Source organism: Mytilus californianus, unplaced genomic scaffold (genome assembly GCF_021869535.1).
Source record: "Mytilus californianus isolate M0D057914Y unplaced genomic scaffold, xbMytCali1.0.p SCAF_1, whole genome shotgun sequence".
Taxonomy (NCBI): domain Eukaryota; kingdom Metazoa; phylum Mollusca; class Bivalvia; order Mytilida; family Mytilidae; genus Mytilus; species Mytilus californianus.
The window spans coordinates 127,724,413-127,752,041 of record NW_026262581.1 but is presented as its reverse complement, the minus strand read 5'-3'; the positions used below and the strand labels follow the sequence as shown (position 1 = coordinate 127,752,041).

The following is a 27,629-nucleotide window of genomic DNA, read 5'->3' as shown; positions in this document are numbered from 1 at the left end:
ACATAATCACAAGATATGTGCTTACAATGTAAGCCTATGTGCAATCCCAAGATGATGTGGTATCAGGGTAATACCTTGCGCAATTCCAAAAAGCTGTGTTAACAGGGAAGACCTCTGCACAATCCCAAGTAAGTGTGTCCTCGGTATAATCTAAAGATGCGGTCTTAAACGGGTAAGTCTTTGCACAATCCAAAGAAGCAGTGTTGTCAGTGTAATCGATGCAGTGTTATCGTGGTAAGTCTCTATGAAATCACATAATCAAAAACCCCATGAGTAGGCTCACTTACATCTGATTCAAAAACATAAGCAAATATATTACAGGTACAGTTCCAAAAAGCATTCACACCTGTAACAGATGACCCAATACCTGAAAAGGGCGTCAGTAAACATCCACAGATTCCTGATATTAAAATACGAAAACAGGGCATAGAAAAGCTTCAAAACAATATTAATATTAACAAAGCAGCTGGGCCTGATCTCATCCATGGAAAAATCTTGAAAGAGTGCAAGACATCTATCACCATTTTGTCAATCATATTCCAAATATCACTGAACTCTGGAAAGATTCCAGATGACTGGCGTCACGCAAGTGTATGTCCAGCGTTCAAAAAAGGCGTCAAACACGATCCTATAAACTATCACCCTAATCATTAACATGCATCTGCTGCAAATTATTAGAACATGTTGTAGCTAGTAATATCATGAAACATATAGAAAAAAAATTCTATATGACTTACAACATGGTTTTCGATCATCCCGTTCCTGTGAAACTCAGTTAATATCCTTTATTCAACATCTTGCAAATTCAAATAATAAAAACATTCAAACAAACACCATAATAATGGATTTCGCAAAAGCATTTGACAAAGTTTCACATCATCACCTCATGTATAAAATCGGTTTCTATGGTATAAATTGCAATGCATTACATTGGATTCAAGACTTTTTAACAAACAGAACACAAACTGTAGACATCAAATAAAATTCCTGTAACATTTGGATACCACAAGGCACAGTGCTTGGACCAATTTTATTCTTAATATTTATTAATGATTCGGCAGAATATATTGAACATAATGCATTAAGATTGTTCGCAGATGAAAGCATTATTTATAGGGAAATTAAGAAACCAGATGACACATATAAATTACAGTCTGATTTGGAAGCGGTCGGCAGACGGGAGCGGGACTGGCTCAAGCATTTTCACCCGCCTGGTAAATGTTACATTCTCAGTGTAACACAAAAAGAAAACCTGTAGACTTCACTTACAATTTACTTAATCACTCTCTCGAAAAAGTTGACTCTACAAAATGTTTAGGCCAGACTCTTCAATTAAACTTAAAATGGGATAAACATATCAGTGATAACATGACATCAAAAGCAAACCAGTCTCTTGGATTTATTCGCAGAAACCTTAAAATAGCCTCACCTTAAGTTAAAGCTCGTGCATTTAAAGCTCTTGTCCGGCCAAAATTAGAGTACTGCTCAACCATTTGGGATCCACAGCAAAAACAGCAAAGTTCACAAATTGAAAAAGTTCAGAGAAGAGCAACCCGCTTCACATGCAACCGCTTCCATAACACCAGCTCAGTTACTGAATTGATGACAGACTTAAATTGGTACCCACTTGAAATTAAGCGTTTAAGATACAGACTTGTTTTCTTCTACAAAATTATACACGAAATTGTTGCAGTCCCTTCATTTAACCCTTTGATCCCACAGTGCACTAGACAACAGAACCAGACATAGCAATCCACAGGCTCATTTAGGCAAATACAAACATCTTAAGACATTTTATGAATATTCATTTTATCCACGTACAGTTATAGATTGGAATCATTTGCCATACCAAATAGTTTCATGCAGTACAGTACAGGGATTCAAGAGTATGATCTCAGAATCTGCTCTCATCCTATTTTCTACCCTTAACTATTATTAATATTGTCATCAAAACTTTTTAGTTTTAGCTTAATGTTATTTTTCAAATGTACATAGGGCTCTATATTATTTTGATGTTTGATTTTGTTTCTTTTTTCTGGTTACCTTGTAACTTATAAATCAAATTTTATAGTCGACGCCCGGCGTATAATCTTCAATAAACGAAGGATCTTAAAGAAGAAGGAGGTTCTCCTATCTATTTGGGAGGATCATAAAGTTTAAAAAAAGTAAATAAAGTTAAGGTGCATTGTGGGAAAATTAAGTAGTGAAGCATGTAACCACGTTCAGTTATTTTAAGAAGATGAATGTCAAAACATGACATTGAAATAACATTTTGAAAACGTACCTAATAATTGAAATCTTAAAAAGTCGTTTCATTTAGCTGTCAAATTTGGATTGACATGAAAGAAAAACCAAATTCAATAAGGACATATGATGCCGAAGGCTTCCGTCGTCGTGCATCATGTTTATGCTTCAGAGATAAAACAGAGCAAGAGGTAGCGTAAACATTAATATTTAATTTTTCAGTATTAAAATTTGCTAAATAATTAATTGCCAGACTTTGAAATGCAGTTTAACATATTTGCATCAACATTCAAGGATCATTTCATGATGTATGTACATTATAAATAATTAATAATTTTCTTTTTCTTATAACTGTTGTTTAATAATTAATTCTTTGGTTTTAAAACCTTATTCTCGTTCGATTTGGACATTGATATTGCGCTTAAACGTATCCCTTTGATTATTTTTCACAAAACATGATCTTCACTTATGACAGCTATGTTAATGTTGACATTATCATTACTTGTCCTATTTTTTATCCAATGAAATTACATTATTTGTTGTTGTCATCTAAAAATAGAAAAACACATGGTAGTGTTACTGTTTTCATGTCAACACATTTGTTTTGCTTGTGAACATGTGTGGTTAGGAGCAGTAGTATGTGATCAGGTTTACAATAAGAGGGAGAAGATGGTTTGCAGATGTAAACATAGAAAGAGATGTGTGAAAGGGGTCTCTTTTGTGTGGAACAATTAAACAAATAATTACATGAGATTGTTGAAGGTTCATTGGTGTAAATTAACAAAGTATGAATATCATGAATAACAGAATAATGTAAAATACATATTTATATGAATACATACATATAAATATCACAGACAATTATTGTAATTTGGTTTAACTTAATTAAAATTCAGACTGTGTAAAACTAAATATTCAAGACACATCTACAATGGAATGTGCATTCATTAATTTAGTGAACTGTACATCGTATGTAACATATACTTGAAGAAAAACAGTTTCTGTGACCAAGTTCCACATATAAAGCCTGTGATATTGTTTGCCTCAAATTACATCCGAAATTCGGCTTTTTCCCCTAGAGAAAATTCCCAATTACTAAAAAAAATGGCTTAAAATTCCTCCCAATAAGTTTTACATTTTTCCCAAAGGTGATGGCAATGGTAGTAATGAATGTAAATTTCATATTGATGTTATTGTTTTGATATTATGAAAGCACTTTTGAGTTCCAGGTTTCTGATCAGAATCATCATGGTGTTTGTAACACATGTGGTTTTCAATGCATTAATTATCATCATTGTTTCCGTCTCTTCCCCTCCCCAAAAAGTACCTTTCAGGTTGACTGACAATCAAAATATACGTGATGAATTTCATAAAACTGTGCAAAAAAGACAGTCAAGTTTAGCAAAAATCGGAGATGGGTTTAAAAAAAATAAACCCAATTTCCCAATTTCAATAAAAATTATGCATTTTTCCCAAAAAAAAACGGTAGAGGTAGTTTTGAAAAAAGACAACAATATCACTGAAAGCTTATAAAGTTAACTGTGAACATTAATAGTTGGATTATACCAATCTTTAAAATAAGTTATTGTTTCAAGTACATACATGTAAATGGTAAAATTTATTTCTAAACTTGAATTAAGTTTTTCCACAATGTAGTTTATAATTCAATTTCTGAAAATATAATAAGAATAGGTAAATGATATAATAAAACCATAAGAAGATGTGTTATGATTGCCAATGAGACAATTTTCCTCCAGAGACCAAATAATGTACAAGATTATTCAATGCTCAAGTTATTTTCAAACTTCAGTTGTTGCAAATTATCATACACATTCCTGTCAACTGACCCGGATCCTGCGGGTGTGACCCGAGATTTTCACAATTCTGAGGGGTCACCCGGAACACCCGCCGGGTGACCAAATAACCCTGGAATTCAGAAAATAACCCGTTTTCACCCGGATTCCTTAACCTTCAGACTGATTAGATATAAAGTGATTTCAATGAAATACCGGCAAATTCGTAATTCTTCCTGGACAAGAAGTTCAACTAGCTGTGTAAACTCAGCTCAATTGACCCATTTCAGTGCATGGCTTCACTTGCTTTGGTGTCAAACACACTGTTAATTAACACCAATTACCTTAGCTTTAGGTCGTAAAAAATTTGTGTATTTCAAAGTTGTTTTTAAAAACAATTTGAGTTACTTCCCCTTATTTGTCAATTCACAATATACTCCTTAAACTTATGTTTTTTTTGTAAAATGATTAAATCTAAAATGAATTGAATGCACAAACATATCAGAATAATACTTTTACTTATTGTTCTACCTTAGAACAATTAAAAAATAAAAATTTTGAAAATTACTTTTTTCATCTATACCTCCTTTAATTGTTTAACTTTATTTTATTATATTCTAATATCAACATATGATATGTTGTACTGTTTAAAAGCTGCACAAATGAATGTAAAGAAAACACAAATTGGCACATGCATTGTATGTCATGGAATGAATATGGACAGGAATTAAGGCAATGTAACACAAAACTATCAATGGCCTCCAGGTGCAATGAAATAATAATATGTTCAATTTTAAATTACTTAACCATGTGGACATGTTTTGGAAACTTTGATATAAATTATAAGAAAAATGTCCCCTAAATACTGAAATTCAGCTCGAAAAAGTTCGTACGCGTTATGACCTGAGATTTCATTCTTCTATGCAGGTCATCACCTGCATTTTCATTGTCATAGGTTGACAGGTATGCATACAGATAGTGGACAAAAGTGAGTTCCCACTCAAAAAATGTCCTATCATTTCAACTAAAATCTATATTTTACAAAACAATATTACCAAGTAACTACATGAATGATTTATATCAAATAAATACCATAAGATGCTGAAATGTCTGCAGTTTTATTGATTATTTGCCCATAATTTTTGTGAGGATCGTTTTCATTTTCTGATGGAGTAAACACAAATGCAAATTTTTACGATTTTATTTTGGTTAGAATGCATAGCAAACTTTTCCAAAAATTTTTTTTTTTGTGTTCACCTCATCAGAAAATAAAAGTGAGTCTGATTAATATTATGGCCAAATAAACAAATAAATTTTAAACATTTCTACATCTTATGGTATTTAATTTTAAAAAATCGCACATAAAGTTACTTGGTAATATTTTTTTGAAAAATATTGATTTTAGTTGAAATGATTGGACATTTTTTGAGTGGGAACTCACTTTTGTCCAAAAAAAAACTAATCTGTCATTCTGACAAGAAAATAAACTGATTGATAGAATTTTGAAATAAAACATGAAAAGATAACTGTTATAAAATGTTTTTAGAAAATAAAAAGAGAAAAAATGAGGCCACTGCCTCTCTTTCTTGCTACATGGACACATTTACAATATATTAAGTTATTTGAATTATCTCTCCCTTTAATTAAAGTTTTTATATCTTTTAATATTTCAACAATTTTCTGTATGTTTATAGTGTATTTCCCACAAATAAATTGCATTGCTGCATAAAAATTGGCTAATTACAGAAAAATTTCTAACTAATCATTTCTAAAAAATATTTCTCTCATGTATAGTACATTTGTGCATGTACTTATGAAGTGTCCTTTGCAACAGTTGTACTTGTGCTGTCATTAAAATTGTTTTTTTTACATTTGACATGTTGGTGGGGGGAAGGAAACTCAAATTTAATAAAACATATCAGTATGCCAACTTCTGTTATAGCTAATGTTATTTTATTATAATTACTAGTAAAAAGCTCTTGAACGGATATTAAAAATGCCTACAACTGTAAGAGTACAAGCATTTTATGTTTGAAGTATACTTGAAAATGAGAATGGATAAACACTTGAGTTTGATAGAGTCCTTTTTTTTTTACACATATCTGTCTTATATAAAAACTCTTGATTTCACATTGTTCATGTATTTTACAGCTTCATGTCCACAGCTTTATTCACATCTATAATACTTAAATAACGAGGTCCAATTTGTTAGCCGGCATGGCGTAAAAACGAATCAAAGATTTCAACTTTATATTTAACTAATATGACAATGGTGTAGATTACAAATTGCACCATTCCAGGCCCTTTTGTTTTCCACATTATCAATATTACCAATAATTAACAACTTCGGGGTCGAATCCGATACAGATACCAATAGTATATGTCACATGTAGTTTCCGGTTGTAGTATGTACGTATGTCATGTATCTTCCTCCTTTGATAGGAGCATCACCATGGATTATGGTGTTAAGGAGGACATCAAAGTTCAAATGAAGTGAATGTAAGCAATTACAGGCAACGGTACAGCCTTCAACACTGAGAAAAAACCATACCGTATGGTCGGCTATATAAGACCCCAACATGAAAAATCTGAAAACTAACGGCCTAATTTATAACAAAAAAATTTATGAAAAAACAAATATGACAGACATAAACCAACGACAACCACTGAACCACAGGCTCCTCACTTGGGATAGGGGTAGGGTTAAACATGTTTGTGAGCACTCAACCCTCTTCATAACCTGGCTACCCAGTTTCCCAGCCTGGCCATCCTCAAAATATTAAAAATAAAAAATATAAAAACATGTAAGAAACCAGGACAGGTTCAAACAGAAAGATTTTGAAACCAGAGAAAACGGTGTACAAATACAATCAGCATGACTTGATCAGATGACAATACGAATACTAAAACTTGCTAAAATAAGACATAGGCACTTTAATTCAGTCAGGGTCCCGCGATGTCACGGGTGTGTTCTAGTTTTTATTGAAAATTAAAGTTGTTTTTAAACAGAACAGTGACTGAAGACTTTTAGTCCAATCTGTTAATTCCATGTTTACAAATAAAGTTTACATATATTGTCTCCTGGAAAACTGCTTCTGTTTTGAGTGAACTTGACAAAAACGCTACTGTTTATGTCACAGCTCATTTTAGGGTCCTCTTTGTATTCTGCTTTAAACCATCATGACCATGTTGATTTTAAAAAAAATCAAAGACAACGAATGAGTTTTGAAAAAAAAAGATTAAATGCAAGGTAAAACAATATATATTGCTTATTGATACTAAATTGTATTTATATACTGTATGCATGTATCTAAAAGCATCTTCGTCAAGTGTTTTTGTGATTTAGACTTTTCTTACAAATGTAGATAATATCATAACAGTAATTTCTCTGTTTAAGTCTCTCTGGTCCCTTTTTTTAAGAAATTTAATAAAAGCATCATTGCCTAATTAAGAAATCTTTTGTTCTAGTCTAATAAGTAGATTAGGCTTTTTATGGCTTTTGGGGTTTACATTACCTTTACCTCATTTATTATTCATTGATCTTCTTAAGGTTTACATAATTAGGTCAGTTTTTCAGTTAAAGTTTACTATGAGTAAAAGCTATAGGACTACTACATTTTGTCAAAAGAAGTATTGCAAGTTGTAATATCCATCTGACAGGGTTCCTCTGGCGATAATATCATTTTCATTGTTTATTTAACGTGTTTTCTCGATACATGTAGTAAGATATTTTTCTGGAAGACTGTCAGCATGTCTATCAGTTCTAACCAATTAAACAGCAAAGTCCCTGATTGTTGTTATTAATTATTAGCAGAGTTGCAGCAAAGTTTAACTTGGCTGATAATATTCATCCTGAGTGATGTTTATACTTGACTCAAAAATCTGTTTCATCTACTACAAATCCATAAAGAATCGGCTTAAAAACACCTTATACTCATGTAATTTTATTTGTTTGATGTCAGCAAGAAAGATAAAAGAACCTTTTGTTCTTGCATTATTCCCTTAAAAATATATGATAAAACCGCTGAAAGGCATCATATCTATTGAAAGGCAATCTGGCATACTTATTTCTGCTTACTGCTGAAAGGCATCATATCTATTGAAAGGTTACAGTCCGGCATACTTATTGCAGTTTATTTTTCAGATATTAACTTGTGTGTATAGTATTTGTGACAAATGTGTCATATTTGTCACTTAAAATGACAGTTGACCACCTAGTGAGAATACAGGGACCAACAATATCTTTTTTTGTAATTGGCCCGAAAATTAATTATACAGGTGTCATGCTTAATTCTGACAACACGTTACCTCATATATTATTTAGTGCATAAATGTTTCTTGTCAGTTTATGTATTAGAGTAGATGTAAAGTAAATATATATGAACAGTTCGCAGTGTAAATGGTTAATCAATAAGATTGATATATACTGAACATGCTGACGAAAACAAAATAGATAATTTCCTGTAATAGGTGTATTATTTGTAGGTTATTGAACCTACAATTTATGGGCTACTTGATTATAGAATCAACATCATTAATCCTACTGAGATTATACTGTTTACCAGTATGACATATACAACTGTAAGAGGGTATTGCACTCATTTTATTATATATTTGATATTTACTTACTATATTTTTTCAAGTATACAAGGCTGAACACCTGTATAGAAAAGTAGTCTTATAATTTTTGTCATGTAGAACACTTATAAACAGGTGCGGATCCAGCCATTTTAAAAAGGGGGGGGGGGGGGGGGGTTCCCAACCCAGGAGAAAAGGGGGGTTCCAACCATATGTTCCCATTCAAATGCATTGATCGGCCAAAAAAAAGGGGGGGTTCCAACCCCCGGAACCCCCGCCTGGATCAGCCACTGCTTTTAAATAACATATATACACATATTAACAAACACATAAGCAGTTGTCTAGGTATCAAGTCTCCCCCTTTAAAAAAATCTTTGACTTAATTACCTCAAAAGAAACTTAGACCATTTAATAGTAATATACATGTATATAGAAAAGTCTAACTTTTAAAGAAAGTACTTTTGTTTTCATAAGCATGCAGATACTCTGGCCTCATTGTTCCTGCAGTATCTTTGGTCAGTTGCAAATGGCAAGGTACACATGAACTACAGACATGTTTGTCTGTTTGGAGAGTGTTTTTTATGCCCCCATCGTAACAGAGCCGTTACGGAGGGGGCATTAAGTTTTACCCTTGTCTCCATCCATACGTACATCCTTCCATCCGTACGTCCCAAAGCTGGTTTCCGTTCTCTTAACTTTAGTTTGCCTCAACCAAATGTTATGGAACTTATACACAATGCTTTTTACCACATAATACAGATCAAGATTGAAATTGGGTGACGTCACTTTTACGGTTCTTGAGTTATGCCCCTTTATAAACATAAAAATTGCTGAATTTTTCGTTTCCGTTCTCTTACTTTGGTTTGCCTCGACCAAATGTTATGAAACTTATACACAATGCTTATTACCACATAATACAGATCAAGATTGAAATTGGGTGACGTTACTAATACTTTTAGAGTTCTTGAGTTATGCCCCTTTATAAACATAAAAATTGCTGAATTTTTCGTTTCAGTTCTCTTTCTTTAGTTTGCCTCAACCAAATGTTATGAAACTTATACAAAATGCTTTTTACCACATAATACAGATCAATGTTGAAATTGGGTGGCGTCAATTTTACTGTTCTTGAGTTATGCCCCTTTATAAACATAAAAATTGCTGAATTTTTTGTTTCTGTTCTCTAACTTTAGTTTGCCTCAACCAAATGTTATGAAACTTATACACAATACTTATCACCACATAATACAGATCAAGGTTGAAATTGGGTGGCTTCATTTTTACGGTTCTTGAGTTATGCTCCTTTATAAACATAAAAATTGCTGAATTTTTCGTTTCCGTTCTCTAACTTTAGTTTGCTGCAACCAAATGTTATGAAACTTATACAGAATGCTTATTACCACATAATACAGATCTAGTTTGAAATTGGGTGGTGTCAATTTTACTGTTCTTGAGTTATGCTCCTTTATAAGCATAAAAATTGCTGAATTTTTTGTTTCTGTTCTCTAACTTTAGTTTGCCTCAACCAAATGTTATGAAACTTATACACAATGCTTATTACCACATAATACAGATCAAGGTTGAAATTGGGTGGCGTCACTTTTACGGTTCTTGAGTTATGCCCCTTTATAAACATAAAAATTGCTGAATTTTCGTTTCCGTTCTCTAACTTTAGTTTGCCTCAACCAAATGTTATGAAACTAATACACAACGCTTATTACCACAAAACACAGATCAAGTTCAAAATTGGGTGGTGTCACTTTTAGGGTTCTTGAGTTATGCCCCTTTATAAATAAAAATTGCTGAATTTTTCGTGTCCGTTCTCTAACTATAGTTTGCCTCAACCAAATGTTATGAAACTTATACACAATGTTTATTACCACATAATACAGATCAAGTTTGAAATTGGGTGGTGTCACTTTTACAGTTCTAGAGTTACTTGCATACTTGCAGATCTTGTTAGTAACAAGTAGTAAAGACAGAGAGAAATATGTTGTTCCTGGTGGTGGGATTGAACCTCAAGAAGAAGCAAAGGCTACAGCAGAAAGAGAGGCCTTAGAGGAGGCTGGAGTCAGGGGAGATCTAGGTCGTTACATTGGAACATTTGAGGTAAAGTCTAAGGGTAATTACAATGAAGATTGGTTTAAAGTGAGGGATTTAGGTATTTAAACATGTGCCTTAGAAAATTTGAAGTTATAAAGATTGAGATTCTGAGGTGGACAATAATGGAAGTAATATAACAATTATGTTTGTGAGTCAAAGTTTAGTAATTTGAACTTGTATTTTTTGTTTTGATCAACTATCTGTTGTTTTTTTATCATTTTTTAGGGACAATCTCATGTTAATTATATAAGGTAGAAATATGAATGAGACATAATATATATACAAACCTGAAATTATGTTTAATTATTTTTAGTTACATTTAGAAATATATAGGACAAATACATTAAAGGGAAACTATAATCAAATACAAACTGATTATGCACCTGATCCATTCATTTCAGATGACCAATTGTAATTTTTAGTCTGATAGGTCAACACTATCATGGCTTTTGAATGTTAAGTATGATTTTCTGGGTCTGTTATGACATATATATTGGAAGCATTACAGGAAGCAATATTTCAGTTTGATGGTATTAGTCAACAGTTGTATAATATATATATCATATATACCATATCTGTACACACAATATTTTATTCTACTTTTATCACATTCTATTAACTTTATTTGAAAGAATCCTTTCTCAAGTTTCCAAGAGAAATCCTGTAACCATCAATTCCATATGGAAATTGCTAAAAAAAAAGGTGAATATAATCTCAGATGGGCTTGTCAAAATTTAGAAATATTAGCCTCTCGACTAACTGAATCAAAATCCTACTAATACGCTTGTTTATTTAACCAAAGAATATGTAAATGATTTATTATTGATCAGACTGCCATACATAAACTGATTTTTTAGGTGAAATTACTTCCATCCTGATGTTTTTAAAATTGATAATGAAATGAAAACACAACATTAATGATTGACAACACCTGACAACAAAAGATGGGTTAAAAACATGTTTATGTTTATATGTAACATTCTGTGTAGTGTAGTAATAGCTTATTTATATGTACATGTATTATATATGAACTGATATTAAGTTCTCTGTAGCTCTTTACTAATTTATGAGACTAAAACCATTTATTCATTAAATGATTAGTGACCCAAACATGCACATCATTTGTTTCCATCTTTATATATTTTTTACCATTATTGTCACCTTTTGATTGATTGATTGATTGATTAATTGGTGTTTAAAGCCACTTTCACCACTATTGTGCTATTTCGTGGAGGTCTAGTTTTAATTGGTGGAGGAAGCCGGAGTGCCCGGAGAGAACCACCGACCTTTGGTAGGAAAACTAAGTCAATTAAGATTGGAGTCGAGTGCACCTGCCCCTCACAGGATTCGCACTCATAACCTCAGTGTTGATTGGCTAGTGATACAGTAGTTGGACTACTTAGACCACTCGGCCACAGAGGCCCCTTGTCACCTTTTGGCTTCAGTTTGAGTTCAAATTCAATACTTAAGCTAATACAAAAAACATCAAAGAATTCAAAGAATTGGATGTATCTTCTCAGCAATTTTGTACAATTGCCAGGCTGGTTGTTACCTCCCTGCCCCTTTTAAAGGAATAAATCTGTTTAAGAAATTTAGATATTTTCAAGGGGAACATCTGGTGACACAACAGAATGTCAAACTGGAAACAGAATTTGTTACTTTATTGTGTATCCATTTCTAATAAATTCTTATGCAATACAAACACACACACACAAGTCTTGATGGCATAATGTAAGAGTATATATATATATATAACATGTTATATCATTCTTTTGATTGCTTTTTGTTTGCAGAATAAAGAGAAGAAACATAGGACATTGGTATTTGCATTTATAGTAACAGAATATTTAGATGACTGGGATGACAAAAGATCTATGGGTAAGTTACTTGTCTACATAATTCTATTTCAGTCTTAATTTTCTTTAATAGCAGTCTTCAAGCTGTGAGGGGGAGGGATGGGGGGGGGGAGGGGGTCCCTGATTTACACTTTCTTCTACCAACCCCCACTGCCCCCTTATCCCCCCTTAACCCTGTCAAACTCATCTATATATGGCATGGGATGAGCTGTAAAATTTGACATCATTATTCATATCTTATATTATCCTGTAATAATAGAAATTAAAGACAAATTTCTGTGGTTGCCCTAAAATTGTGTTGTGTATATCGCCTACTTTAATATGGTTACATTGTAAGTTAAGGTTTAGATAAGGGTAAGTTTAGTGGAGACTGTAATATAAGATATCAGGACTAAATTACAGATTGACAGTACATTTGATTTATTTAAGCAAGTTTATTTTAGATTGAACTTGCATGTAAACAGCTAAACCACAGGACATAGTGGATATTAGAACAGTAATTGATATGATTTCAGTTGAAGTGGTGATGTAATAATATTGATATGATTTATAACTTTTACTGATTTATAAAGATTGTTTGTTCATAACATTGTGCACTTGAAGTGAATATAATTATGTTGCCTTTGGTGTGTACACATATTTGTCTAGATATATATGTTTGTAACATTTGACTTGTTGATAGATAATTAATATTATTATTATAAATAGGGAACTATCCAAAGGGGAAAAGGAGGATAGCATGTTTTGAGGAATATACATCATCATGATGTATTTTTCAGATTAAGATGCATGTTTTTGCTCCAAGCCCAATGATTTGTAACGTGTTTGGCTTATAAACTATCTGTTCGTATCCGTTTTCACAGAATCTGAGATACTCCAATATCAATCTTTTACTTAACTCAAAATCTAACTACAACTTGGAGGCTTCACTAAAAACTACGAGACCAACCTTCAAACTTTGAAACTTAATAAAGAAACAACAATATTTACACAATTAACTTTGTATCAAAAAGTAGTCTAAAAACTATAACCTCAATTTATCCTTAATCCTTTCACTGACTCCGAGGTCCCAACCGATTTGCTCAACAATTATAACCTTTCAAAAACTATAAGAGGACAAGCTTCAAAACCATAGGTTCCTGAGACACCTAGTTCTGAGACACCTAGTTTTGGAGACACCTAGTTCCTGAGACAACTAGTTTTGAAACACCTAGTCTCCGAAGCACCGAAGTCACCAGACAACTTGATGATTTTATGTTAAAACTTGATATTTTTTTCCCACTGGTGGGGGGTGGGGGGGGACTTTAATTCCTATATGAAGTTGAACACTCTGGAATGTTGAATGGGTTCCTTAATTTTTATGTTATGTCAAATAATTATATCAATGGGTTATAATTTCACCATGGTAAAATGTGAATTGGTCAGTAATTTTCATCTATATCTGTATACATGCCCTTTAAATCAAATTAAGTGAAAACTGAGAAATATATGAATGGGCTATGATTTTGCCATGAAATATGTTTATGGGTCATGATTTTCACAAGACTTCAATATATGAATGGTTTTTTTTTTTAAATCCCAGCCGCACATCTGTACCCAAAATTCAATTTTGAGACCCCCCCCCCCCCCACTTGCATGATTTATTTTTTGAAAATAAGTGCATCCCATGCCCCATGCATTTAATCCTGGAATAGCCCTAAGATACATTCTTTTAAATTTTCAGTTTTGTCTCATTTTGATGGGCATATTAAGATAATTTTATCTTTTTCTTCATCAGTTTTATAAATAATAATCTGTTTAGATTGTGGAAAAGTTTTGAAATTCTCTAGAGCATTCAATTATTGAATGATAAATACTGATTTCATAATATATATTGTATTATAATATAACTTACAATAATCAAACACTTCATAGTTTAAGATGTTTAAAAGAACATTGAGACTTTTAACAAGTAATAACCATCAGCTGTGGAGCACACTGCAGCACTAGACTGGATTCCAGCTATGTATAATCACCTTGTTCTATACATAGACAGGTGGAGGCCGACTCCATTTTAGTACTTTTTTTAACTAAACACCGCACAATCAGTCGCGCAGGAGATTCTGGAAGTTATTTATGCTGCCATTGTTTATTGTTGTGGTCAGTTACCAGTGCATGCTGGGAGAAAACACTCGACATCACTATTTTGATGACGTCAATATTTTTAAACTTAGAACAACCACGATTTCAAATAAAAAGATGGCATTGGACCCTACCTGTCTTGATATATGAAATATGTAATATGAACATTTATCCAGTCTAGAACCAGTCTAACTGCAGCACCAGACTATTTCTACTGTTAATTTCATTTACTGTAGATAGATACCAGTTTTGTGGATTTTGAGGCTAATAGGAAACCACTAATTTAAATGCTTTACAAAATACAAATTTTAGTGACTTTGAAACAAGCAAACAAATAATGAAACAATAAAATTAGGTACCCTCAAAATAACAAAGTTTTCTTCAACTGTGTAAAATTGATACCATGAACAAACATATGATCCACAGTATAATTTTGTTTTCAATTTATTTTCGTAGGATAGGCAAACAAAGGGAATTTAGAATTCCAGGAATCTAATTGTCTTTGTGCATGTTAGCCATACAACACCTACAACACATATCAGGTTTAAATTTTGCTATCATTACAGCTGCAGTATGCAAGACATAGGTATTACTATCCGGTGGCGACAGCGTAAACTATTTGTATAAAGCTTTATATATCAGAAGGTAGAAGACCTGGATGCTTCATACCTTGTATGCAGATACCCTATGTTCTGTCTGTCATATGCCCATTGTCCTTGACCTCATTTTCATGGTTCAGTGACTGCTTGAAAAAAAATTACAGTTTTTTTGTCATGTGAATTTCTCACTTATTATGAGTAATAGGATAACTATATTTGGAATATGGGTTCCTTGCAACGTCTACATGTCCGTCAGACAGGGTTAACCTGACCTTGACCTCAATTCATGGATCAGTGGTCAAGGTAAAAGTTAGGTGATTAGGTCCGTTTCTCAGATACTACAAGCAGCAGGTCAACTATATTTTGATTTATGGAATGATTGTAAGGGGTACATGTCAGACTGGCAGGTTTCATCTGACCTTGACCTCATTTTACTGGTTCATTGGTCATTGTTATTTTTTTGTGTTGTGGTCTGTTTTTCAAGTACTGTAAGCAATAGGTCAACTATATTTGGTGTATGGAATGATTGTAAGGTGTACATGTCTGTCTAGCTGGTATCATCTGACCATGACCTCATTTTCATGGTTCATTGGTCAATGTTAAGTTTTTGTGTTTTGGTCTGTTTTTCAAGTCCTGTAAGCAATAGGTCAACTATATTTGGTGTATGGAATGATTATAAGGTGTACATGTCTATGTGACAGTTTTTATCTGACTTTGACCTCATTAATTGCCATCTTTGACCTTATAATTGCCATGGATCTTTAAGAATGTTAAGTTTATGTGATACTTGTAGTAAAACCTTTATCTTTAAGACTTTCAACATAAAATCAATGGTCAGTAAAACAGGCAAGACATTTCAGGGTGTGCACTCGTGTTGATATATGAATAGGAAAAACAGTATGGTTGTAGTTGGGCAAAAGATGGTCCCAGTGATATTTTACCTAAAAGTTGCATAATTTTTAAACAAAAAATTAAGTAGGGGGTGTAAAATAAATGGAATCCTCCTTTCCAAGATGTGCCATGCAATTCTTAAACAAAAAACTAAGTAGGTGGTATAAAATACATGGAAGCCTCCTTTCCAATATATGCCATGCAATTCTTAAACAAAAAACTAAGTAGGGGATGTAAAATACATGGAAGCCTCCTTTCCAAGATGTGCCATGCAATTCTTAAACAAAAAACTAAGTAGGGGGGTGTAAAATACATGGAATCCTCCTTTCCAATTCTTAAACACAATATAAATTACAGCCTTTCTCTATAATTATGCAATAAGGAAAATAAAAAAAATATTAGAAAATTTGAAATATCTACATCTGAAATAATTTAATAGATAATTTACCTAATGATAACCTACAGATAATGATTGCTATTGCTGACTCAGTAAAACAAGATAGAATAGAACACAAACATAACATGTTGCCAAAATGGTTTTATGAATTGGCATTCAGGTAATGTAAGTTTTTATTTCCAACAGGTGCACTAGGTGTATATAAACATATGTAAAACAAGTGGTCATATTTATGTAAGCAATTCATTGATTTACAAAATAACACTATTTGTTTTATTTCATGAGTAGTGCATGCAATATACATGCAATTAATTTTATTTCCAGTTTGAAATTACCAAAATTTGACAGCTGAATATTGATTTACTACAAGACTGTTTGATTTTGTTTTTTTTAGACTTTGACTGAGCATGACATATTGCATTAGGAGTAATAAGTTTAATCATAGAGAATAGAGTGAGAGGTGAACTGAAATTTTGGAGAAACCTGTGAGTTAGGCTTTTATTATCATCAGGCGATGTTAGTAAGGTGCAACATCATATACTTTACTATATTTTATGAGAAATTTATTTATAATTTTCTTCACTTTCTTCCATAATAGTATCTAGTGTCTAGAATATGGATAGTTATTTGGGTAAACAGAAAAAATAAAATTCCAGATCTACATTTAAATCATCCTCTTGTACTTATTTTATAATCTGAAGTACTGCATAGAATAATAAATTTTGTATGTTCAATGCATTTGTAATATAATAGCAATGCATTTAAATAGTTGTAAGTGAAAAGGAACAATAATTCTCCTCAATGTCTTCAAAATGATATACTACACTTCAATTGTATTTCAAATCCAAAATCTTACGTCTCTTGACAGTTGACATTGACAAACGTTTTGAAGTTGATCATTACATAAGCCTGTTGATGAATGACAGCAAATTGTGGAAATAAAATTTCTTGCTGAAGATATGGAGTAATACATTTTTTGTATTGATCATCTAATACCCAGAGGATGTAAAGTTCTGCATTGTACTAAACTCAGGTTTCAAGCAAAGCTGGCAGTTTTGTTCTTTGTTTGCAAACATATTTTTTACTTGTTTTGACGCTTATGTATTTTCTATTTCATGTTTACTGAAAAGTTATATGTGAACCTTGTCGGGGAAGGCTTTACTTTGATAGTGATTTCAGATCTATGGTTGTCTCAAATATCCTCGTCATTTGAACTCTGGTGAATATATAGTTGTGGTGAAGTGACAATCATACCACATCTCCTTATTTTTATATCTACTCAAATTTATTCACAGTTTGTCTAGCTTCAGAATGCTTCAGAGCTTGTCATATGGTATAGAAACTTGTGTTTAAGACAAAATGTTGTAAGTGTTAGTTTTGGTTTTTGGGTTGCTGTCGTAATAAACCAGACCCAAAATGGCTTTTATTAATGTACATATTTTATTGGTGATTGTTCTAATTGTATATTTCCTATATTTCCCCATATCCTGTCTTTTTCAAAGAAAAACTATGGAATAGGAAGGTCAACATCCAATTTTAATATTATGAACAATATAACTTAAAAATAGAAATTTTCCAGAATGAAACAGGAAGATAATGTTCTAAAAATCCAGTATACATATGGTGCATTCTAAACCTAATTGTTATGTTAAGGTATTAATATGTCTTGACTAAAAACAGGGGAAATATTTATTGTTAAATATTACCACACAAATTGTGAATGGTAAGACAATATAGAATGGATAGAGCAACATAATGTAACTTAATTCCCAATATCCTAATCAATTTCCATGAAGCATTAGCTTTTGATTCCTAGTGAAATCAATATCCCTACCACTATGCCATATTAAAGTAACATTGCTCCTTTACTCCACAAATTGTAAGTTACAGACATATACAGACTTGATAAATGTATGTTATATTTACAAGACTTTGTCTATATTAATTACTACAATAATATATTAAATTTGATCAACAACAACTTACAGATGTTAATGTTTGATATGTATATACCAAATTTATCGCTAATGTGTTGCCCTGTATTGATTTTCTAAATACATTAATAGTAATCTGATTTCAAGTACAAAATTTCATATAAAACCTCATCTGATGCATTAATGTAATAGCTGCTGTGTTTTATTGAGAAGTTAACTATTACCTTGTAGTCCTGTATTATTAAGGCCATACTTCACATCTCTTTTAGATCATTATAAAATCTCAAATTAAAAACATGATATTCATAAAAATGACAATGGTAAATCAGAAAATGTGTGACAGACACTGGTGATCTGAAAACTAAACAGAAGAGGTTTATCAGTAATGATCATGGTGATCATACTTTACTTCATGAAAAAATATTAATACACAAGTCATTTTTATACGACCGCAAAAATTGAAAATTTTTTGGTCGTATATTGGTATGACGTTGGCGTCGTCGTCGTCGTCTGGCGTCGTCCGGCGTCGTCCGAAGACACATTGGTTTTCGCACTATAACTTTAGTTTAAGTGAATGGATCTCTATGAAATTTTACCATAAGGTTCAATACCACAAAAGGAAGGTTGGGATTGATTTTGGGGGTTATGGTACCAACAGTTAAGGAATTAGGGGCCAAAAAGGGGCCAAAAATAAGCATTTTTGTAACTTCCAGACATAACTTGTGTGTTAGTGTATGGATCTCTCTGAAATTGTACCACAAGGTTCCATATCACACAGGGAATGCTGGGATTAATTTTGGGGGTAATTGCCTCAAAAAATTAGGAATTAGGGGCCAAAAAAGGGGCAAAAAACAAGCATTTTTTTAGTTTCATGACAATAACTTGTGTGTAAGTGTATGGATCTTTCTGAAATTGTACTACAAGGTTCCATATCACAAAGGGAAAGCTGGAATTGAGTTTGGGGGTAATTGCCCAAAACGTTTAGGAATAAGGGGCCAAAAAGGGGCCAAAAATAACATTTTTCTAGTTTCCAGACAATAACTTGTGTTCAAGTGTATGGATCTCTCTGAAATTGTACCACAAGGTTCCATATCACACAGGGAATGCTGGGATTAATTTTGGGGGTAATTGCCCAAAACGTTTAGGAATAAGGGGCCAAAAAGGGGCCAAAAATAAGCATTTTTCTAGTTTCCAGACAATAACTTGTGTTCAAGTGTATGGATCTCTTTGAAATTGTACTGCAAGGTACCATACCACAAAGGGAAAGCTGGGATTGAGTTTGGGGGTGATGAATCATAAGGGGGTTCAAAAAATTGGGGGGGGGATTTTTTTTTTTTTCCTTTTTTTTTTCTTTTAAAATTTTCCATGTTAAGTTGGTTATTTCTGTTTTATATTTAAAAGCAAATAATAAATAATATGGTAGGAGATACACACCAAACAGGATGTGTAAATTATTATAAAATAAGTATTGTGCAATAGCAAGAAATTTTCAATTGCACAGTATTGCACCATAGCAAGAAATCTTCAATTGCACAGTATTGCGCAATAGCAAGAAATCTTCAATTGCACAGTATTGTGCAATAGCAAGAAATATCCAATAGCACAATATTGCGCAATAGCAAGAAATTGTCAATTGTACAGTATTGCGCAATAGCAAGAAATATTCAATTGCACAGTATTGTACAAAAGAAGATACTTCGTATAAATTGCTTATTTCTTGACCAATTTCAATGGGGTTTTATTCTTGAATTCTTGGGGTTCTTTAATATGCTGATTCTAACCGTGTATTAAGTTTTTGGATTTTGGGCCCCGTTTTTAAATTGGTCCACATTGAGGTCCAAAGGGTCCAAAATTAAACTTTGTTTGATTTCATCAAAAATTGAATTATTGGGGTTCTTTGATATGCCGAATCTAACCGTGTATTTAGATTCTTAATTTTTGGTTCTGTTTTCAAATTGGTCTACATTAAGGTCCAAAGGGTCCAAAATTAAACTTAGTTTGATTTTAACAAAAATTGAATTCTTAGGATTCTTTGATATGCTGAATCTAAACATGTATTTAGATTTTTGATTATGGGCCCAGTTTTCAAGTTGGTCCAAATCGGGGTCCAAAATTAAACTTTGTTTGATTTCAACAAAAATTGAATATATGGGGTTCTTTGATATGCTGAATCTAACCATGTATTTAGATTTTTGATTTTTGGGCCCCATTATCAACTTAGTCCACATTGAGGTCAAAAGGGTCCCAAATTAAACTTTGTTTGATTTCATCAAAAATTGAATTCTTGGGGTTCTTTGATATGCTGAATCTAACCATGTATTTAGATTTTGGATATTGGACCATAATAGTTGAATGTCCGATTTAAAATTTTTAAGTTGTTAGACCACATTCATTCTGTGTCAGAAACCTATGCTGTGTCAAATATTTAATCACAATCCAAATTCAGAGCTGTATCAAGCTTGAATGTTGTGTCCATACTTGCCCCAACTGTTCAGGGTTCGACCTCTGCGGTCGTATCAAGCTGCGCCCTGCGGAGCATTTTATTCTTAATTTTTATGCCCCACCTAGGGGCATTATGTTTTTCGGTCTGTGCGTCCATTCATCCGTCCATCTGTCTGTCCCGCTTCAGGTTAAAGTTTTTGGTCAAGGTAGTTTTTGGTGAAGTTAAAGTCCAATCGAGTTGAAACCTAGTACACATGTTCCCTATGATATGATCTTTCTAATTTTAATGCCAAATTAGAGTTTTTACCCCAATTTCAGGGTTCACTGAACATAGAAAATGATAGTGCGAGTGGGGCATCAGTGTACTATGGACACATTCTTGTTCTTTAAGTGTACATTGGTTTTGAAATGGGAAAATTTCTTTTACACATTCTAAAGGGTTGACAATAAATTAATCTATGCATGATCCAAGTCAGTGCAGGATGAATACACTATTTTAATTCTTTAAAGTTTCAAAAAAAAAAAAGATGAAAAACTTCATTTCACTTTTATAATACACCTTTTCCTAATCATTGAGCTTTTCGATCTGATTACTGTAAATTCAGAAATTATTGCGTGCATATTGCGATTTTTGAAAAATGGACAAAAATGTGAGATTAATGATTTTGCAATTTCAGGGAAATTTGCCTACAGATATATGTATCAGATATCAGAATGCCAGTTCTTATTATTGCGATATTCACCCAGTCACATTATTCCCATTAATAAAAACCTCGCAATAATTTCTGCATTTACAGTACTGTAATATAAAATAAGGAAATGTGATATGATTGCCAATGAGACAGCTATCCACCAGAGACCAAGTGACATACATGTTAGTAACTGTAGTTTGCTGTATTAGGTCTTCAACAATGAGAAACTACTTTTTAATTCCTGATTTTATATCATGAAATCAAGGAAACAAGCCCATGAAATTAATATAAATATATCTTTTGGTATTTTCAAATCTAAGCTTAAATTTGGTTACTGTGGGGTGGTACAGCTGGTGGATTGACAAGCAAATGGTTGGGCGGCTCTATTTGTTTCTATCTGTTATCTTATGAGCTGTTCCACTGATACTTTTCAAATTTTAATTAGTATGTTGTTAGTACTTGTTACTGATGAAAAAATGGTGGTCAAATTCGATGTTGACTATTTTCTTCTTTTTGTGGTTAAGGAGTTATGTAACATGATTGGAAAATGGCACTTTATGTTCTTTCTATGCAATAACATGAGAACTGGTTAACCAATGCTTTAAGAATGTTAATATGTTGTTACTGATGACAAAATTGATATAAAGTTGGATATTGACGATTTTCAGTTTGCCATTCAGGAGTTATGGTCCTTGAATGATTGGAGAATAGCAATTTAAGTCATTTATGTGTAATAATTTGAGAACCTTTGAACTAATGCTTTTAAAATTTTAATATGTTGTTACTGATGAAAAAATCGAGGTCAAGTTTGGTATTAAAAATTTCACTTTTGATTTTTGCCATTCAAGAGTTATGGTCCTTAATTTCATTAACAATGACACTAATAATATGTCATAAAAATTTGGCTTGCTGTCATTTTGACAGCCTCTTGTTTCTATTAAATTTGTTGTTGTATTTACACATTTACATTGACTACTTTATCATTACTGTAATAGATTTGATGGTATCTCCTGAAGAACTTGTGTTGTAGCATTATAGCCTAACATATGTTTTAGCATATCAAAGTCATTTGCAGACAGAGATAGGAACAATTAAAAACAAGGAAATGTCTGCATTGATGTAGACAAATGATTCAGTCCTGTAGTTTTCATCACACCATAAAACATATAAAATGTAACTGACAAACAATATTATAAAAACAAAAATGATTTGATTCTTGATTATTTGTGCAAACAAAATAAGACAAATTTTCACTTTTAGAGTTATTGCTGGTAAAAAGATAATGTTTAAAAAGAAAAATGGTGTGTGACTAATTCTGAAAAGTAGCATTGTTATTCTTGATCATATACTGAAATAAAAAAGAAATGCACAAAAAGTTTCTATACATTATATACTGTGTAAAGGGCTACAACCCTAGATAGACTGACTAAGGAAAGACTGACTAAGGAAAGCTATAATATTTCATATCTGTTAGTCAAGTGGTCAAAGGCCTTTGACACGGTGTAGGGGTGTTACAGTTACCTGACTAATGAAAGCTATGTATAATTCACATTTTGTTCTTGGCCTTGTGGTTTAAGTCCCTTTACACAGTGTATATATAGAATGTGTTGTGGTTTATATATCATAAGCTTCAGTTTGTTCCAGCTGAAGAAATAAAGGGGGGAGGGGGGTCAATTTGCAAGTGCAAAAAACCATTATCATAATACATTGTTTGGATGAATTCAAGCAGGATTTGTGTAACATTTACTGTAAATTCAGAAATTATTGCGTGCATTTATTATTGGGATTTTTGAAAAATTAACAAAAATGCGAGGTTAACTATTGCGAATTTTGGAAAATCTACAGACAGATATATGTATTTGATATCAGAATGTGAGTTTTTATTATTGCAATACTCAGGTAGTCGTGTTATTCACATTAATAAAAACCTCGCAATAATTTCTGAATTTACAGTATAATTAAAAGAACAAAAAATTACCATTTCAGTCAATCAAAGTAAGTAATATTATTAATACATTATTTGATCTTTGCAGGGAGATCAAGACAATGGTTTTCATTTGAAGAAGCAAAGAAAAGACTGTCACATAAACCAATACAAGTGACTTATTTACAACTTCTGGACAAACCAGAAAGGATCACATGACGTGGTATGAAGGTCTAGCTTATTACCATATCAGATCATAATTTGAAGTATTCATGTAATGATGTGCCAATTAATGAACAGATGAAATCTTCATAGGTTTAGAGGATAAAAGGAAGCCAATCAAAAGATCAAAGCACTTTTTAAATGACTGCCAAATTTAGGACAACTTTTAGGTTGTAATTTGTTATTTAATTAAATATTGTAGTGGGAACAAAGGGGATTTTCATAAATATTCAGCATTACTTGTACTTATAGAAAACTGCTATATTTTTAACTGTGAATAGTATGCAGAAAGGCTGTAATCAGTTTTCTATCATTTTGTAAAACATCTGTAAATGTGTTTTATGAGTTGTGTACATCTATATATCTACTCATATTTGAGCAAGCTTTGTGATTGATATGGCCAAATTACTAAGTACTTCCAATGAAGGCCATTTTGCCCTCATGAATTAGACAAGATGGCTCAATGTATTTCATCATTTAATTAGTTTTATACCTCTATTCTCAGATTCCAAAAAAAGAAATAACAGAAAGAGCAAAAAGATAAATGACTTGGTAAACATTTTCAAAAACCTTATTTTAAAATGAGGAACTTTTGGCTTGTAGGCTCATTTTCAGATTTCATGACCCCACCTTTAGATGCAATGGCATATTTGGTACCCATGTCCATCATACCATCCTTCTTAAACAACCAATTGTCGACTTTTTTCATTATGCCAGCAGATATTGTCTGATATTTTGGTGCAATTTTGAACAATGATGACATACTGATAGAGTTTGCATTTAGTTTCAGTTGTTGCAGAATTACTGTCCTTACAAATTTCATGAAAACTTTACTTGTCCTAATTTTTGTCCCCCAGCTGCAATGTGGTGCGGGGGACATAGAAATAAAGGAGCCTGTATGTTTAGTCTTGTATATGCTCTCACATGTACAGTTCTTTCCAGATTTTTATAAAATTTGTATCATCAATGTCTGGGACAACTTTTAAAATCAGTTATGACCTTTGGAAATATAAATTCTATGGAAAATCACTCCAAAGACTTCATTTCTCATAAGATTTTTATGAAATTGATATCAAAAAAAGATTTGTCTCAACAATATCTCAGAAGAATTTCCTATGCATTATTAGGTCTAGTCATCCAACCACCAACATTTTGGGTAACAAATACCGGCATGATCATATTTATTGGTAATGTTTTTTCCCCCAATGAATAGATACAAACTTAAATGTTTTCTGTTAAAAGTTTTCTTCTTTATTGTCAATCTTATCCATTTTAAACATTTAACATTATTGTGTTGCTGTTTGTATTCTATGTTAGAATAAAACTTTTACTACATTTATGTAAAAAAAAACCGGTACAAATAAAACATCTTATTAGCAATTGCATTTTTTATAGATATATTATTATCTGAGAAGTAGCTCTTTCTTTCTTCAGGAAAACAATAATATATTGTCAGAGTAAAATGTCTTTTTTTGTGCTTTTGCGGAATTTATTTTAATTTTTTTTACACCTATAGCCCTATTCCGAATTTTTAAATCTTGGTTGCTTATATGTTTTTTCTATGCTAAAGAACCAACTGTGTAATTTGTAGGCAGGCTATGTGAAAAGCTTTTTCCTGAAACATTAAACTTACATTGAATCATGAAAATTCCTTAAGTTTAAGAGCACTTGTTTGAAACTGCCATAAATTGTTTACCATGGTGGGAAAATTTAGGATTACTTGAATAACAGATACAGGGTATATTTTAATTTTGACCTTATTTATAGACAATTGCATTTTTTTTTTGTATATTTGATTAATTTCAGGGAATGGAATAACAGAACATATATTATTGTAATGTTATTATAAAAGAGCAAAGGGTTTCTGTAATGCAAGTGATTTTCTTGTTGTAATTACTTTATTTACTTTGTTGTAATTACTTTGATTACTTTGTTGTCATTATTTTGATTACTTTGTTGTATATTTTGATATGTGCCAAAATTATTATCATTATTTGTTGTAATAAGGTTGACAGTACTAATTAAGATTAAGTTCAGTAAAAAAGTGCTGGGGATTGTAAATAAATTGTGGAAAAATGTCAATATGACTTTATTAAGCTTTATATATTGTCTTTCTGTACTGCATTTCACAGAAGCTAAGATAATCCACGACTTTTGTTGTTATTTATTTGTTACTTGAAACAGTCAAGTGCATGAATATAAAAATTGAACTGTAAATGAAATGTCAACTTTACCTTTTATATATGAAAAAAAAAATAGTGCCATGTTTTCACCTACGATAAAGACAAAACAATGAGACAATGCATGCTTAGACTAAGCACAATAAAGAATTGCATGATTGTTATTAATCACACATGTACATACCACACACATAAGTATTACCTTTGTCCTGAATATCCATGAAATTATTGCCGCTAGACGTTAAGCAAGCAACAATCAATCATTCAACCATGTGAAATGATACATAGTGAGAAGATTCTTTTTTCATCTTAAAAATGGCATATATAAAATAAAGATGCTAATATTTGTTACTTGATCATAGATATATAATAGAAAAACAAAGGATATGGGTATCCATCAGTACATGCACAGCAAAAAACAAACAAAAAGCAAAGGAACAGCGCTTTTATTGCTATTCTTCATCTAAAAGTCACAGTGAGGCCTTCAACACGGAGCAAAAAAACTCTCACCTCACGGCAAGTTTAAGACGGCCCCTAGCTTGGCTTGAACGGAATTCTTTGCAAAAATATTTTGAATAAACTTTGTATTAAATATGTAACACCACCTACAGAAGATCTGTTAAATGAGAAATTTACCTTTAATTAGGTATTTCATTTGCAGTTTCAGTGTGCTGTAAAATTTAAGAAAAAATAACAAATAATTGGGAATTTCACAATACTTGTTTTTATATTCAGAGAAAGGATATTTAATAACTTTAAGATACATTGTCTTTTTATCTTTGTTGAATGTGATGTGTGGTTATGAATTAAGAAATTATTGAATACCAACTATTATTACCCTTATTAGAATATCGGCCATTGGCAACATAGGTTGGCTGCCTATTTATTTTTATCATACTTCAGATCGGCAACATTCTACATTTTGACAACTGTGTGGCTAGAATAACTATAATAAAGACAGGTTTTTGCCAGATCGTAGCCCAATGATTTGCCTTTAACAGCAACAATTTACCTAGGAAAATTGTCTTTTGGTGACATTAACAAAAGCTGCAATATTACAGTTATATTTACAGAATGATGTTTCTTGGGAAAGAGTATAGTTTTATAAGACATAATAGTTCTTATTGGTAAATTAAATCCCAGTGTGCTTTATAGTGTTTGCATTCCACTTTGTAATTTAATTAAGTCAATTTTTTTTTGTAATTGTCACCTAATGATATTACCAATAAAATTTAATTTTTGTACTTGAATTTTTCTTTGATCTGTAGATTTAAAGATATTGTATAGTTGTGTTGTCACCATTGTTGATTTCCACTGAGCATCTTCAATATATGAACACATGATATAAAATGACAGCAATGGTTACACAGGAAAGTTCAAAATCAAAAATCCAGAGAGCTTAAACATGTTTGACCACAGGAAACGTTCTTAAATTATAGGTAAATTTATGATGTCATTTATAAGTCAGTGTGGGTAGCCTATATTCCTGATGTCATTTACAAGTCAGTGTGGGTAGCCTATATTCCTGTGTCATTGAGAGTTTTGATAGGGATACATTTTGAAATCAGACAAGCATAAACATATTGCAGGTTTGTTTTCTATTGATGTATCTAAGCCAGTCTTGTTCAAAATGAGTTTTTTTTTTCTATTTCCAGA

At 32.0% G+C, this 27,629-nt stretch overlaps 1 protein-coding gene across 1 annotated transcript; it reads left to right on the top strand.

Annotated features, from left to right (window-relative positions):
• The first annotated feature begins 2,187 nt into the window (after positions 1–2,187).
• Positions 2,188–27,217, top strand: LOC127733837 (diphosphoinositol polyphosphate phosphohydrolase 1-like). Its single transcript, XM_052243237.1, has 4 exons — positions 2,188–2,435; positions 10,566–10,721; positions 12,509–12,593; positions 23,681–27,217. The coding sequence occupies exons 1-4, from the start codon at positions 2,340–2,342 to the stop codon at positions 23,788–23,790; spliced, it is 447 nt and encodes a 148-aa protein (XP_052099197.1). The 5' UTR covers positions 2,188–2,339; the 3' UTR covers positions 23,791–27,217.
• The last annotated feature ends 412 nt before the right edge of the window (positions 27,218–27,629 follow it).

What these genes read in the sequence shown, in the direction of transcription:
- LOC127733837 (XM_052243237.1), top strand. Translation starts at nt 2,340, where the DNA reads ATGAAAGAAAAACCAAATTCAATAAGGACATATGATGCCGAAGGCTTC. An exon ending in GAGATAAAACAGAGCAAGAG is followed by an intron (nt 2,436 to 10,565) that starts GTAGCGTAAACA and finishes GCATACTTGCAG; the next exon opens with ATCTTGTTAGTAACAAGTAG. An exon ending in GTTACATTGGAACATTTGAG is followed by an intron (nt 10,722 to 12,508) that starts GTAAAGTCTAAG and finishes TTTTGTTTGCAG; the next exon opens with AATAAAGAGAAGAAACATAG.